General features: G+C 46.2%; 1 protein-coding gene across 2 annotated transcripts in view; it reads left to right on the forward strand.

Moving 5' to 3' along the window:
* Window positions 1–14533, forward strand: part of LOC146708560 (STE20-like serine/threonine-protein kinase) — a 21294-nt gene continuing 6761 nt past the window's right edge. Inside the window, exons 1-13 of one of the 2 annotated variants that reach the window (XM_085460516.1) lie at window positions 1–354; window positions 459–967; window positions 2425–2589; window positions 6564–6612; window positions 6870–7019; window positions 8471–8543; window positions 8654–8848; window positions 9130–9211; window positions 9925–10056; window positions 10479–11228; window positions 11307–11437; window positions 11579–11702; window positions 12746–12925. In XM_085460516.1, coding sequence (XP_085316642.1) covers window positions 818–967; window positions 2425–2589; window positions 6564–6612; window positions 6870–7019; window positions 8471–8543; window positions 8654–8848; window positions 9130–9211; window positions 9925–10056; window positions 10479–11228; window positions 11307–11437; window positions 11579–11702; window positions 12746–12925 — 2181 coding nt within the window. In that variant the 5' untranslated portion in view covers window positions 1–354; window positions 459–817. Of the gene's footprint in view, window positions 968–2424; window positions 2590–6563; window positions 6613–6869; window positions 7020–8470; window positions 8544–8653; window positions 8849–9129; window positions 9212–9924; window positions 10057–10478; window positions 11229–11306; window positions 11438–11578; window positions 11703–12745; window positions 12926–14533 lie in introns of both variants that reach the window. The other variant, XM_085460515.1, reaches the window with a different exon arrangement.

The following is a 14533-nucleotide window of genomic DNA, read 5'->3' on the forward strand; positions in this document are numbered from 1 at the left end:
AACACAAAGAACCCCGACCGTTCTGTTTATAGAAATGACAGAGACCGTTGAACGCAATAACACCACAACGACTGAGTAAAGCTGGGTGTGTCGGCTGTTTTCCTGGTGGGAATGCAGCACGGGAACCGTTTAACCGTCAGCTGTGATCGGTCTCTGGGACAGACGGGGGCAGCAGGAGACCGGAATCCGCGCGCCAACCTTCAGGCACGAGGAGCTGGGAAAGAAAAGACCACCGGCACGCGCACTCGTGGACGCGCACCGACACTAAATCCGCTAGAATACTAAAGCCGTCCCACACCAGGGAAAGATGACTGTTTTTAACCGTTTTAGCGAATAATAATACACGGACCAACCGTACGTGTTTTTTATACCCTGAAGCAAACTAATGAATTACTCCGTGGAAAGCGACTCGGTCATTTTGAAGGACTCTTATCCCGTGTTTTTTTGTCTTTTGGCAGAAGAAAGAGCTCCGCAGGGCTGTCGGGCCAGTGGGTCGCCAGGAGTTGGAACAACGACGAGCCTCCAGTAACACTTTTATTACTTTACAGCAACAGAAAATATTTTTTGGACGAATTTTAAATACTAGAAGACGTCTAAGTGATCCGTTGGTGTTTTCAGGCGTTAACAATGACCCGTGATGTGAGAAAGCGCGTTCAGTGGACCGTCCAGAACAGTGTCAAAGGCTAAGCTAGGTCTGAGAAAAGCCTTCATAGTCGTTATAACTAATGACACACATGGTCAGCCAAAGACCGACGCTGAATCCATACTTCTGTTAAAGTTGAATTCCTTCAGGAACTTTCCAGCAGAATAAACTACGATGTCGTTTTTTAATTTTCGTAAAATATTCAAATTGGGAGCGGAGAAGAAGAAGAAACAGTACGAGCACGTCCGCAGGGATGAAAACCCGGAGGAGATCTGGGAGATCATCGGTGAGCTGGGAGATGGAGCCTTTGGAAAAGTCTTCAAGGTAGGCATTTTGTGCTCCACCACCCATTCGTTGCTCTGTGCCACACGTCTCTTGCTCGGGTTTAATGATAATGTTTCCTTTGGAGTGTCTCGTGTTTTTCCCACTCGCATGAACTTTTGGTTCTGGGGGCACCCTGCCAGCAGCAGGGCCACCTCAGTCATTTCCACCCCCTACACCTGCTCTGTAACAGCCAGAGATGGTGTCAGGTAGAGTGCTGCTTTGATGCTCTTGTGCTGACAGGTTTCGGTTTGGATGTTTAGGTCCGTGGTTTGATTTGATCCTAGCTGGAGCCTCATTACCATGACAGACAGTAAATATTATCACACAGGAGTCCAACGCCAGGAAGTCTGCATGTTCTGTTTGCCCCCTTTGTTGCCGGATGCTATATTTGGAGACTTTTAAATAGTTGGATTTACCCAAGACTTCAGGCCAGTGTATCATACTTACGTTAAGCCTAATCTTCCTCCACATTCAGCCCCAGGGTTGCTAGTTTCCCAGCATTTCACCCGCAAGCCTTTCATCACTTATTTTGTCCTCCTCTATATATTTCTATATGCTGTTGTGATATTTTAACTGTAAACTTCCAAACTTCCTTTTACAGGAGTTTGCAGGGATAATGGAAATTTGGCCGTGCCAAGTAATCCCCCACCTTTTTTCCATCAGTCTGTTCTCACATGTATTGCACATTTAATATTATACACCTTTAAAGGGTATAAAGTCGCCACCCCTCCATAATCCAGGTTCTGTTGGAGGTCTTTTTCTGTCAGACACATCACAGTGGTCTCTAATACTGTAGGGTCCTGAGATATGACTAAAGCTGTGTCTTTTTTGATGGATTAAAGTCCTAAATGATCAGATTAGTTACGTTTGTTTTCTGTTGAAAGACAAACCAAAGAACTGTTGCATGTTTGTGCTGCACTTCAGAGTCGAGCTGCAGGAGATCCACAAATAGTAAACTGCAGTTTTATGTTTATACGTCTGGGCTTTGGGCCATCGCGGTTATGCATTACATCACCAGGGCAGTACCCACACTCTGATTCATAGAGCGATACGAGTTCTCCATTCTGAAGAATGGATTAGTATTAGTATATTGTAGGGGGTGCATCAGTGTTTGGCACTCAGGTCACCAGGAAGTGGCTGAATCCCATATCGCAACAGCGACTTCATCGAGAGCTTCCTGTCTGCAGAGAAGCCAAAACAAACAGGAGAATTTTCCACTTTGGCGAGACGTGTCACATCTTCTGCTGACACTTTCAGACCTGCAGCACAGCCCAGTGTTTGTTTGTTGGTTGTTGAGCCATTGATCTCAGTTTGAGGTATTTCTCTGAGGTCTGGGGTCAACAGCACTTCAGATCTAATATAAACCACCTCTGGCCTCCTGAGTCTTTAGGACAAGTGTCTAGAGGAGTGGAAAGTTACTTGTTCTCATAATTTCCAAAAATATTTTAATCTTACAGGCTCAGAACAAGCAGACGGGCGTCCTCGCTGCAGCCAAAGTTATTGACACAAAGACCGAGGAGGAGCTGGAGGACTACATGGTGGAGATTGACATCCTCGCCTCCTGCGAGCACCAAAACATTGTCAAACTGCTCGATGCTTTCTATTACGAGAGCAAACTGTGGGTGAGTAGAAGGATGTGCTGTGTGATCACTGTGTGACTGCCTGATGAGGGGGATTATGGGTCCAATACAAAGCTTGCAGAATCACAAATTAGAGACGGCTAGATGTCAGTGCAGCTTTTGGGACACACTGCTGTGTGCTGTCGGTGCGAGGCTCTTCCAGTATTCGCTGCTGTAGTTTTCTTATCAAAATGTGTGGCCAAAGTTCACACGAGCTGCCGAAACTAAGAGCCTAAAGTGCTGTTAATCATCATACTGGTTTATAATCCATCCGCTTATGATATGAGCTCATATTTAATGCCTTTGTTTTCTCCCCAGCTATTTATGTAACACAGATGAGTGTGTTTTGATGACATTTATAATTCAAGTGAAAAAAACCCATTTAGGTATTTTCACATCATAGAAGCTGATTTATGCATCGCTGTAAACACTGATGAGCTTTTCAGACGTGCTGGCAGCACACGTGACTGTAGCCTGAGGACTGAGGCCATGTTCCTGGATAAATGTGCTGCTTGTGAGGGGGACTCATAGCTTTCAGTCACATGACTGATGCAGAGTACTGGAGGGGGAAAATGTGCATTAGTATGACACTGGGAATCATCTGATTATCAGAGCCGATATTGTCTCTAGTTGTTTTAAGATTTCCTACGTCATTGGTGACGGCTGGATTGATGCTCAAATCGTTACATTGAAGGAAGCCTAGACTCACTGTTGGCTATCTGAAGTGATTAAAGTCAGGCAAACGTTAATAATCAGCTGTAGCTGATGGGTGTGCTTCTCTAACAGGTCTGCGTAGGTTCTCAGTCATCCAGGTCCTGGTAGTAAACTGGACTTCTTTACATTTCTTGAAAGAAGTTCTGTCGCTTTCTTTCCCAGCTTCTTAGACTCTCTGGCAGAGACAAAGACTGAACAAGAAATCCTCAGCATTAATAAGGGAACAACGATGGCATTGGCTACAAAGATACACTAGTAATGACAAATGAACAGCCAAGTTATCAGACAGCCTCAGACGAGCAGAGAACATTCAGGAAAAGGATGAAGAGAAACCCTCACTGCTAACTAAACTAGCATTCCAGTGGCTTTCAAATTGCAGAGCAAAGCAGGCGCACCACAAGTATAAACGCTGGAAGCTCTTACCTAGACTGCATCACAGGAACTGCACAAAGTCAGCACCGAAGTTTAAGTTAAGCTGCGTGTGTGCACGAGCGCAATAACCAATGCAAATTGGGTTACACTAAACAACGCTCTTTATTTATAGCACATAAGGCAACAACTTCACCAGAGCCACTGAAACACTGCAGCCTGCTGATGATGAACTCAGTCACTTGTCAGTTATTATGATTGTGTGTTTCCATTAACAGATGGTAGCTGTACTACAAGCACCTTTCCTCAGTATTGGTTCAGCCATGCTGCAGCTATTGTGGCTGCAGGCTCACCTCAGTCATTTGGGAGCTTTTCAAATCCAAATAAAATATTCAGACACGTCCCTGAGCTGCTGGAGCTTATATAGCCATACTCTAACAAACGTTTTTTGCACAAATCAAACAGACGTATGGGAAAAGGTAGCCTGCCACTTGCACCAAGCCTGAAATGTATAAGTTCATACTGAAACAGCTCAAGCACGTCTGATTTAAATCAGGAAATGTGAGTCTGCACTAACATTTCAAAGGAAGATTGGGCCTTCATGAGCGTTCGCGCTCACCTGTACATGTGAGCGTTCTGCCCTTTTCTTCCTTTTGTCCTGTGAACAAGAAGTGCCGCCTGATGGAGGCTGATGTCTGTCAGGTGCTGAACAGGTGCCACATTCATGCACAGAGGAGGTGCATGAATCATCCCACATTAACCCAGGAGGAGCTGGCAGGTGACGTTCTTGATAACTGCCTCGTGAATCGATGCCACCTGCTGACCTTTGTTTCTCTTTCACTGCGCTGTCTAAACTGAACACTTCCGAGGCTCTGCTTTGATTTCTGTGCCGCTTCCCGGCCTTGAACTTGCAGGTGAGATCACATCCTTCCTCTCTGTGCCACATGAATGGATTAGAAAGTATGCGGGTGCGCAGTTCTCCATGCATTCATGTATGTGTCAAATAAACAAATAGGAGAGGAAGCCACAGCCCTGGCCCACGATTCCTCTCCGCGCCGCCGCGACTGTGAGGACCATTGTGTGATAGCGGAGCCACTAAAACAACAACACGCCTACAGAGAAACACGAGAACCGTGTGTGTGCGCGCACAAGACCGCTCTGATACTGGAGGCATTGTGTGTCCTGTGAGGGCTTTGTTTTGGGAAGTGGAGCAGTCTTGAAAAGCTCAGCTGTCTTGGAGGGCTATTCAAACTTTACGTTACAACCCGTCTTTTTTCCCCCTTCCTCTGTACTTCCTTTTAACCTCGAGCTGAGCCTGTGTGAAAAGTTTGGGCCATAACCAACGGATCAACCACAAGTCGTTTCTCAATGGTTTCCAAAATTGCAGAAGTGCAGCATTACTTCCTCTTCTGTGGGTGTGGCGTTCAGCCAAATGTTCCCCAAATCTCCGCAGGTGTGTGAGTGAACGTCACACCACATGGCTGAGCTAAGCTCACAAAAGATGCTCCAGATGCTTTGTCTTACCTCCTGCACATCATCCTCATTGCTACCTGAGCCTCTGTGCCCAGAGATAATCCTGTTAGCAGAATAAGGTCTGGAAAGATAGCGATTAAGCAGGCTAGGTAGCAGCTGTGTGAAGCCTTTCCACAATGTGGCCCCAACTGGGCCAATCCTCTTACATCAGCAGCTCCTAAATGCCTTTAAGAGCTCAGAGTGTTTCATTCATGCAGGAGGCGGCGTTCATTCTCACAGTGGTTTCATCAGGGTACATGATGATGATGATGATGAGGAGGAGTAGGAGCTCTGCTGAGTGTTTTTAATGTGTACAGTGGATGTTCCAGTAATATTTCTCTGAGCCAGCGTCTGTTGGGCCATGAAGGTGTTCCTCAAAGTCATTTACAGTAAATGTAAAACTTTCAGTTTTATATGTAAGAATAAAATTGCTGTGACGTCTTCATATTTAAAAAAGAAGCCGCGTCCTGGGATTTAATAATGTTATAACTGTTAGTGTGCAATCCACCTTAACCAATAAACTATCTGAACGTCAAAGTGAATCAGTGAGGACGCAGAAGGAAATCTCATCTTCATCCTGTGTGAAGCTCAGAGATGATTAAGTGTGACCACCGCCCCGTTTAACCCGGGAGAGCGGCGAGGGCGTGGAAGTCTGAACCAGAACCAGGCTGGACCTGTTTCAGCACTGCTGGGAGCTGTTGGCATGAAGTTGATCACACAGAGGTGATCGTTGCCTCTTCACTTCACTTCAAACTCCTCACAACGGAGGAGGAAACTGTGAGGAGTGTGACATAAAGCAGAAACGGAGACTCCTCTTGGGATTGTTCACCTTTTACTTTAGAGGTGAACATTCTCTGCTCACACTTTTTCAAGTTTCATTGCAGCTTATCGTTAGTTTGCGATTATCAATGTGTTCCATGCAAACTCCAGACACCTGCTGGTAACCAGTGCAGTCACAGGGAGGTTTTTAGTGTAGCAGCCTCTTTGCAACAGCCAGCAAACCTTCTCCAACCAGTCACAGTGTTCCCAGACAGGCTTCGTTACAGTGACCGAGTCCTTCACCCTGACTACAGCTCCACCTCAGCTTCACAGGCGAACGTAGCTGTGAGTTGTGGAAATCCAGTCAAACTGCCCACCATACTTTTTGCTGGCCCTGGGCCATCGGCTCAATGTTTATTATGTGGACCCCTGATGAGAAGCTTCCAGAGCCTCACAGCAGATTTCAGAGGTGACCGGGTTCAACCGGAGCCCGCCGCCTCGTCAATGACCTGCACTCTGTTGGAGATGTTCTGCAGCACTGTCCTCTCTGCACATACTGGTACACCGTGTGCTTTACATAAACAAATGCATGTGTTCACACTTCTCTTTCCTCGTGTTGGCAGATACTCATCGAGTTCTGTGCAGGAGGGGCCGTGGATGCTGTTATGCTCGGTGAGTCAGCATTCCCACGTTGCACACGGGTTATAACATTAAAGAAAGCTACTCTCATGGCAGCGCTAACCAGCTAAGGGAAAAGAGCCAGTTTTAAACTTGAGACATTTCTCAGCAGGCCACCCACATGTTACAGCGTTCTTCTCCAAGACACTAAATGCAACTTTAGCCCTCATTACCACCTATGATTAGGTTGCATTAGTATGTGAGGAATTGTAACCGTGCTTTCATGTGACTCCCTCACCCTTTCCCCGCAGAGCTGGAGAGACCCCTGACAGAGCCTCAGATCAGGGTGGTGTGTAGGCAGACTCTGCAGGCGCTCGTCTACCTCCACGAAAACAAAATCATCCACAGAGACCTGAAAGCCGGCAACATCCTCCTCACGCTGGACGGTGACGTCAAGCTGGGTAAGGGCCAAGTGACACCCAGCTGTTAACAACAACAGTCCAGGATCGAGACTCTGACTCAGACCCTCAGTTCACGGATGTTTAAAATGGAGAGGGAGAAACCTAAGAACTGAATTTGTGCTTGTTTCTCATGAGAAATCATCAGTTCAGTCTGACATAGATGAACCAGCATGAAAACTGTTGTTTTTTATGGCATCATCTAGATTTTTCCTCTTTTTAATCTTTCTAATACAAGAATCTTGGATGATCACGTGACTTGTCTCATGACTCTGTGCAGCTTGTTCTAACAGTTTTTCCAGAAACACAAATATTCGCTATTTGACCTGATTTTTTTTCTGCTGGTAACGACATGATGACCTTGTGTCTCTGGAGGGAGGAGAGATGGTCACAACTAAAGGGAGATTTGTTTAAACTCCTTCGATCCTGCTGGTGCTTTGAGCTTCATTGCTAATGTGGTTTTATCTTTATGATTCAGAGAGAGGCACAGCTCCATCCAGATGTTTCGTTGAATATCTTCTGGCTTTTAGTATCTTCTTGTATTGTCGATGATGATGATGGAGGGAGTAATGATGTTGGTCGACTCCCACGTCAGGAAGGTGTATTTGGGCCGTTCCCATCAGCGTTACGCTGACATCAGTAATATGATCAATGCAATGACAGGCTGATGGTTACTCACCATGCTGTGGGAATATTCTTCAAACGCTTTGATTTGTTCTCATGCCGAGTCAGATTAACTTGTCAGGGACTGTTTTAAGCCTCATTGACTTCTCATTTTAACTGTCAGCTGTAGTTTGGCTGCACAGCAAAGGTCAGCTAGTAAACACCCATACACACCACTCACAACACACCACATACACACTAACAGAAGAGTGTGTGCAAAAGTTGTTAGTCTGCGATAAAGACTGTGCCTGGTTCAGTTCTTTCACACTCCTGTCCAAGCTCAGACTCTTCAACATGTTATATAACAGTTTCACAGGTGTGTGTGTGTGTGTGTGTTTTTAAGCGTGTATTCATATCTTTGTGGGGACCAAAAATTGGAAAGCCTTTGTAACAGCAGAGGCTGTTCGCTGGAGCTGCTCAGCGTCTGGGCCGACATCCTCAGCAGATGCAGCGCTGACACTTACTTACACGGGGATGAGTCACTGGGGAAATGACACACAGCAAGCATTTTGTCCAGTGACATAACACACACAGAGGTGCCTGTTAATCTGCCTGCTGGGACGCGGATGAGCGTGACTCACTCATGATACAAAGAATGATGCCTTCATGCACGTGTAGCTGCAGGATGAGGTTTTATGTCGTGTTCATGCCCAGAAATCTGTGATTGAACCTCTCAGGACCCGTTTTCCGTTTTGAACATTTGGCTTTTGAGGCTGCATTTGGAAAATAAGTGATGACAGTGACATTCCTCTGGCTAATTTCTGGTTTTGCTTGAATCACATGACTTCCAGCGGACTTCGGTGTGTCTGCCAAGAACACCAAAACACTCCAGAGAAGAGACTCTTTCATTGGAACGCCGTACTGGTGAGTCAAATGTAAAACAAAAAAGCTTTTGCTTATAAAAACTGAAACACACGCATCAGCGTTAAAAAGAGGGGAGCTCAGATTTCTTTTCTTCTTGTGTCTAACTCCAGGATGGCTCCAGAGGTGGTGATGTGCGAGACATCCAAGGACCGTCCGTACGACTACAAGGCTGACATCTGGTCCCTCGGGGTCACCCTGATCGAGATGGCACAGGTTGAGCCGCCAAACCATGAGATGAACCCCATGAGAGTTCTGCTGAAAATAGCCAAGGCCGATCCTCCGACGCTGATGCAGCCGTCACGCTGGTAAAACACAACTTTGCTTCTTACTTCCTGCACATCTTCTTTATTTATGTTGTTGGATTTTTTTTACTGCTACCACAAAACCATAACCATATTATTTCTTAAAGTACACACACACACACACACACACACACACACACACACACACACACACACACACACACACACACTTAAATAAATAAATTCACAACTGTAGAAACCAAAATTATTTTTGCGTCAGGCTGTAAATGTGAACTTCTGCTGTAAATCTGGAGTCTGCATCATTTTATGACTTCCACCTTTAGGTCTCCAGAATTTAGCGATTTCCTGAAGCGCTGCCTGGACAAGAACATCGACAACAGATGGAGTGCGATGCAGCTTCTGCAGGTACCTTTGTTTCAAACATCTCTCCAGCTAAACCCCTGAGCACTTGTTTTCTTTTCCTTAAGCCCCACACCTGGACACTCCCCAACCCCTACCCACGGCCCACCTGCCGTTAGAGCGTAAGCTGGCCGGCATCTGTTTACCTGCTCGGCGTCGGACTGACTGTCCCAGCGAGGCTCATCCCCGTGTGCTTGAGCTGACGTCAGCAGAGCGGGCTTTTCTTTTTCCAAAGGGTTTAAGGTGCTCGGCCACGTCTGAGCCACTTACTCACAGAGAGGACACGTCGGTACACACCGGAGCACGCCGAGGCTAACGGATTGTTCTGTGCGGACGAAGAGCTCAATGGGCTTAAAAATAGAAAATAGCGGTCTGCCGCCGATGAAGGTTTTGATATCAAAGAAGTTACATATTCTCAGGCCGGCGATCGAATATGTGCAGCAGGTTTCTAAGCCGAAGAAGGTGAGCTGTAGCGTTTCTCTCTGAACAGCGTGCTGATGTGTTTGTTGGTTTTTGCGCTCGGACCGCAAGAAAGAAGAAGGGTGAAGAGTAAAAGCTGAAATGGTTATTTCAGGTTGTTTTGATGTACTGTGAAGAGTTTGCATCTCGGTCGGCAGTTAAAATGGAGAGTTTACCACAACATGTTCCCCACACTGGGTGCTTCTTTTTTAAATAGTCTTCATTTCCTGTTGTGGTGTTTTTCTTTCTCTTACGAGCAGCATTCATTCGTGTCCAGTGTGGCGGACAGTAGGCCACTGAGGGAGCTGATCGCTGAGGCGAAGGCTGAGGTCACCGAGGAGATAGAAGAGCACAAAGAAGAAGAGGAGGAGGAAGAGACAGAGGCACGTCTGGTGAGTGGATATGGAACCTGTGCTGCACTACTGTGAATCTGTGTGTTTGTAGGTGTGACAAATACGTGAAGCTTAATGCCAGAAAAGAGCTTCCTGCTGTTTCATTTCTTAACTTACAGCTGCACCTGCAGCTTATTTCAGTTATAAACCAGTGATTGATCTACAGCTTGCATGAAGTGCCTTACTTGGAAATGCATTTAAAGGATAAGAGGTGCATGCAAGTTTTAATGTCCTGCTGTTGCAGTGAAACACAGTGAGCATCCTTCTTTTTAGTGTTAGTCTGTCTGCACAATCACACCGACTGTGGAGGAGAATCTGCAACGTTGTCTAATGCAGCCAGGATTTTAGTTTATAAGGAGAACGGTCACAGTGAGTTCCAACACAGTAATTTGTCTCCATTTCCTCCTCCTCCTCTTCTTTAGGGTCATAAACGCGCTCCTTCTGATGTCAGCGTCGGCAGTTCTGAGGATGAGAAGCTCCCCCTCTCTCCCTCCAGCTTGGAATCAGTCCCTGAGAAGGCAGAGCCAATTCTTCCTTTGCCCATACCTGCTGATCTCCCTGTGGCCAACCACGTGGTGAGCACCAGCTTCGTAGAGGAACCTGCTGCTCCTGCTCCTACTCCCACTGCAGCAGAGCCTGCAGAGGAGGCATTAAACACTCCAGTTAAGGATGAAGAGGCAGAAAAGAAGCCGGTAGAGGAAGAAGTCCCAGAAGTTCCTCTGGCTGATATCTCCCCACCAGAGTCTGAGCCGGAGACACCTGCTAAGGAACTACAGCAGCTGGAACTAGCTGTGGAGGATGAGAAGGAGGTGGACACAGCTGAGGATGAGGAGCGCTCAAAGGTCACTGAGGCTTCTCAGGAGGAAAAGACGCCCATCACAGAGCAAGCAAACACTCCAGCAGAGAAGGAAGAGGAGGAGGAAGATCGGTACAAGCATCTAAAAGTGACTCTGACACTACCAGATCAAGATAACGCTGTCCTGAAGGAGGAGGATGGAGAGAAGCCCACAGAGAAGGATGAGAAGACGGTGCCAGACAGAGCGAAGGACAACAAAGAGAGAGATTCTGATTCTGGAAACAGCTCAGCTGCAGATAACAGCAGCGTAGACCTGAATCTGTCCATCTCAAGCTTCCTGTCCAAAGCAAAAGAGGCTGGATCTGTTTCCATACAGGTAACGCACACAGTCCACACACTCGCAACGACAAAATGTCACAGAGGCATCTAAAAACTCGCCTCTGGGGTCTTTCAGGACACCAAGCGGCAGAAGAAGACGCTGAAGAAGACTCGCAAATTCATTGTGGATGGAGTGGAAGTTAGCGTCACGACATCAAAGATCATCACAGACAATGACACCAAGAACGAGGAGATGAGATTCCTCAGGTAGTCCCTGCTTTTGCATAAACGGCAGGCGCCACTTCAATGCAAATATTATGAAAATGAGTCATACAGGCAGCTTAGAGCACAACCCGACTGTGTCACGCTAAAAAATGACACGTGATTAACATCCTCCCTCCTCCTCAGGCGACAGGAGCTGAGGGAGCTGCGTCTCCTGCAGAAGGAGGAGCAGAGGGCCCAGCAGCAGCTCAGCAACAAGCTGCAGCAGCAGAAGGAGCAGATCTACCGACGCTTCGAGCAGGAGACCACGGTCAGTCTCTCGTAGGCCGATTGTTATTCATCTCTGTCTCTCTTCCACAGCATGTCTTTATCCCGTCTTCCTTCTCTCACCACAACCAGCAGATGGCCCCGCCCCTCCCTGAGCCTGGTTCTGCTGCAGGTTTCTTCCTGTTAAAAGGGAGTTTTTCCTTCCCACTGTCGCCAAAGTGCTGCTCATAGGGGTCATATGATTGTTGGGTTTTCTCTGCATGTATTATTGTAGGGTCTACCTTACAGTATAAAGCACTTTGAGGCGACTGTTGCGATTTGGTGCTGTAGAAATAAAATAACTGAATCTAATTTGCATTTAAACGTGATATAACTATAAGAAAAGCCGTTAAAGTTTAGGCCTCATCTGACCAAGCACGCTGATGAGTTCTCCATAAAGAGGAAGGATTTCCTGCATCAGTGTTTCAGAAACTGTCTTTACTGTTTGAACGCTCACATTTTACAGCCTCACACCTGCAGTCGTGCTTGGACGTCGGTTTGCCTGATAACCTGCATACGCTCGCTTTATGCGCCGAACAGCTCAGTGATGATTAATGTTTTAAGGTCCAGAGTTTTGAATGAAAAGGTGAAATATGTGGTGTGTGAGCAGAACAGATACTCCTCACGCTCTGCAGAGGAATCTGGATCTTTTTGCAGAGCTCTCCTTGCATCTCATCACCGTTTCTCCTGTATGTTTAAAATCCAGCTCATTGTGTGGTGAAGTCAAATTTAGCTTTTTTTATAGTCAGCATAGAAAATATTCAAATGAGTCACGATTTGTCGCACACTATTGGCCTGTGTTAGACCTGTGTTCCTCTGTGAAGGCCACCCGGCCTGTTTATGGGGCAATAACACAGAACCTGCAAAGCTTGTTTCCCTTCCTGTGAAGGTGCTGCAGGAAAAGCTCAGTTCACTGCTGGAAGTGTTGCACCTGATAGTCTTTTGTTTTTTTATCTGATGCAGATACTATTGCAGGTTTAGTAAGTAATATATACGCTCACGTTTGGATTCTCCATCTGAGGTGACTGGTTCCCGTCTGTCCTCCAGAGTAAGAAGCGACAGTACGACCAGGAGGTGGAGAACCTGGAGCGGCAGCAGAAGCAGACGATTGAGAGGCTGGAGCAGGAGCACACCAGCCGGCTCAGAGACGAGGCCAAACGCATCAAAGGCGAGCAGGAGAAGGAACTCGCCAAGTACCAGAACGTGCTGAAGAACCGCAAGAAAGAGGTTAGACGCGTCTGCGTGCCTTTCACCTCCACACGTAGCCCTCAGAAGGACGGGATAGCTTTCTATTTATAGTAGCTTGTTTTGACATTTGCAACCCACCCCATCCCCCACCCGCACACACACCCACTTCTCTGATCTGTCTTATAACAGCTTGCGTAACCTGCGTTTATCTTGGTGAGGGTTAACTCGGTCTACGCTGCCACCTCTCATTTACTTTCTCATCGAGTCCTAAACTACCCGCAGCTTTTTCTAATTTTATTTCCATGTGCTCCTCGCAGCTGGAGTTTCTCCAAAGGGTTGTGAAACAGCTTAAAGACGATATTATCCAACCCCGTCTGTGGAGTTTGAAATCTTAAAAGCTGTTTTGAACTTGAACTTGTTCTTCAAAGTAAAAAAAGTAACAGGAAGTTGATATCTGACTTTCGTCTTTGAAATCCTGAGCCTGCTGTACCTGACACGGGTTCAGAGTGCTGCGATCCACAGGGAGCGGCTCACGGTGTGATTCAGTCCTTTCAGATGTCCTCGTGTACGTTGTGCAGGATGTGAACATTGCTCTGTGTCACTGAGGCCTCCTCAGATCATTTCTGGACTTTCATCTTATAATATTTAAATAAAACTCGACTGAAACTGTTTGGAAAAGCAAATCAGGCAAAGATACTTGTTGTAAATTCCTGTATTTAAAGAACGTTTTAAATCTTCTAAAATGACTCCAATCATCTGAACGTGATGAAACGACGGCTATGACTCAAAGTCCAAAGTTCAGCTGCGGCTGGACTGGACTTTAGTCTGTGCTAACGCTTCCATCACAGGGCGGTGCACCAAGTCACGTCCTGCAGACAACATACAGAACTGATGTCATGCAAGACGCTGGCCATGTTTTTAGCTAACCTGAGCGTAACAGGCGTGCAGTCACTTAATGATTAGTGATAAGTAACACAGTAATAATGTGTTAAAAAAATGTAATTCAGTTAAAAATGAACCAGGAGGCATCAGCACGGTGGAAAGTAGGGCTGGGTGTCGTCACTGATTTCTAGAATCGATTCGATTTGAATCTGGGAAATTTTGCCTCACACAGTCAGAAATATTATAATTCAGATCATGCATCAGTACATTTCCATATTTTTATATTTATAAAAAGAAAACTGACACTTGTGAAACTTTGTCAAAGGTGTGAGCATCACAGCGAGGCCTTTGTGTCAAAGCAGCTGCGGATAAAACACAGAAAAACATGAAGGAGATTTTCCTGGTCTGGGATTTATACAAATATTCTGCAGTAGATCAGAAACGAAAGAAAACCATGAATCAACACATGAACATTACCTGATGCTGCTGAAGTGAAGCAGAGCAAAGTTACAGACGTTTGATTAGAGACAGTGTTTTGCAATTTTGGATAATTTTAAAAAGGAAAAAACGTCGGCCGACAGCCTGTAAACAGGTAGACTTGTGTGTAACAAGCAAGCGAATAATGAAGAAAACAGATTTTTAGACTGGAAACTTTTGTTGAAGTACAGAGAGCGAGCGAGCTGTGCATGAGTGTGATTTTTATCATGGTGGAACTAAAAACCTGCAGCTCAGCGCAAAAAGGGCGTGAACACAAAGCGCGGAGCC

Source organism: Copadichromis virginalis, linkage group LG6 (genome assembly GCF_057382275.1).
Source record: "Copadichromis virginalis isolate Kocher_CV1m ecotype Utaka linkage group LG6, C_Virginalis_male_GT1.1, whole genome shotgun sequence".
Classification (NCBI taxonomy): domain Eukaryota; kingdom Metazoa; phylum Chordata; class Actinopteri; order Cichliformes; family Cichlidae; genus Copadichromis; species Copadichromis virginalis.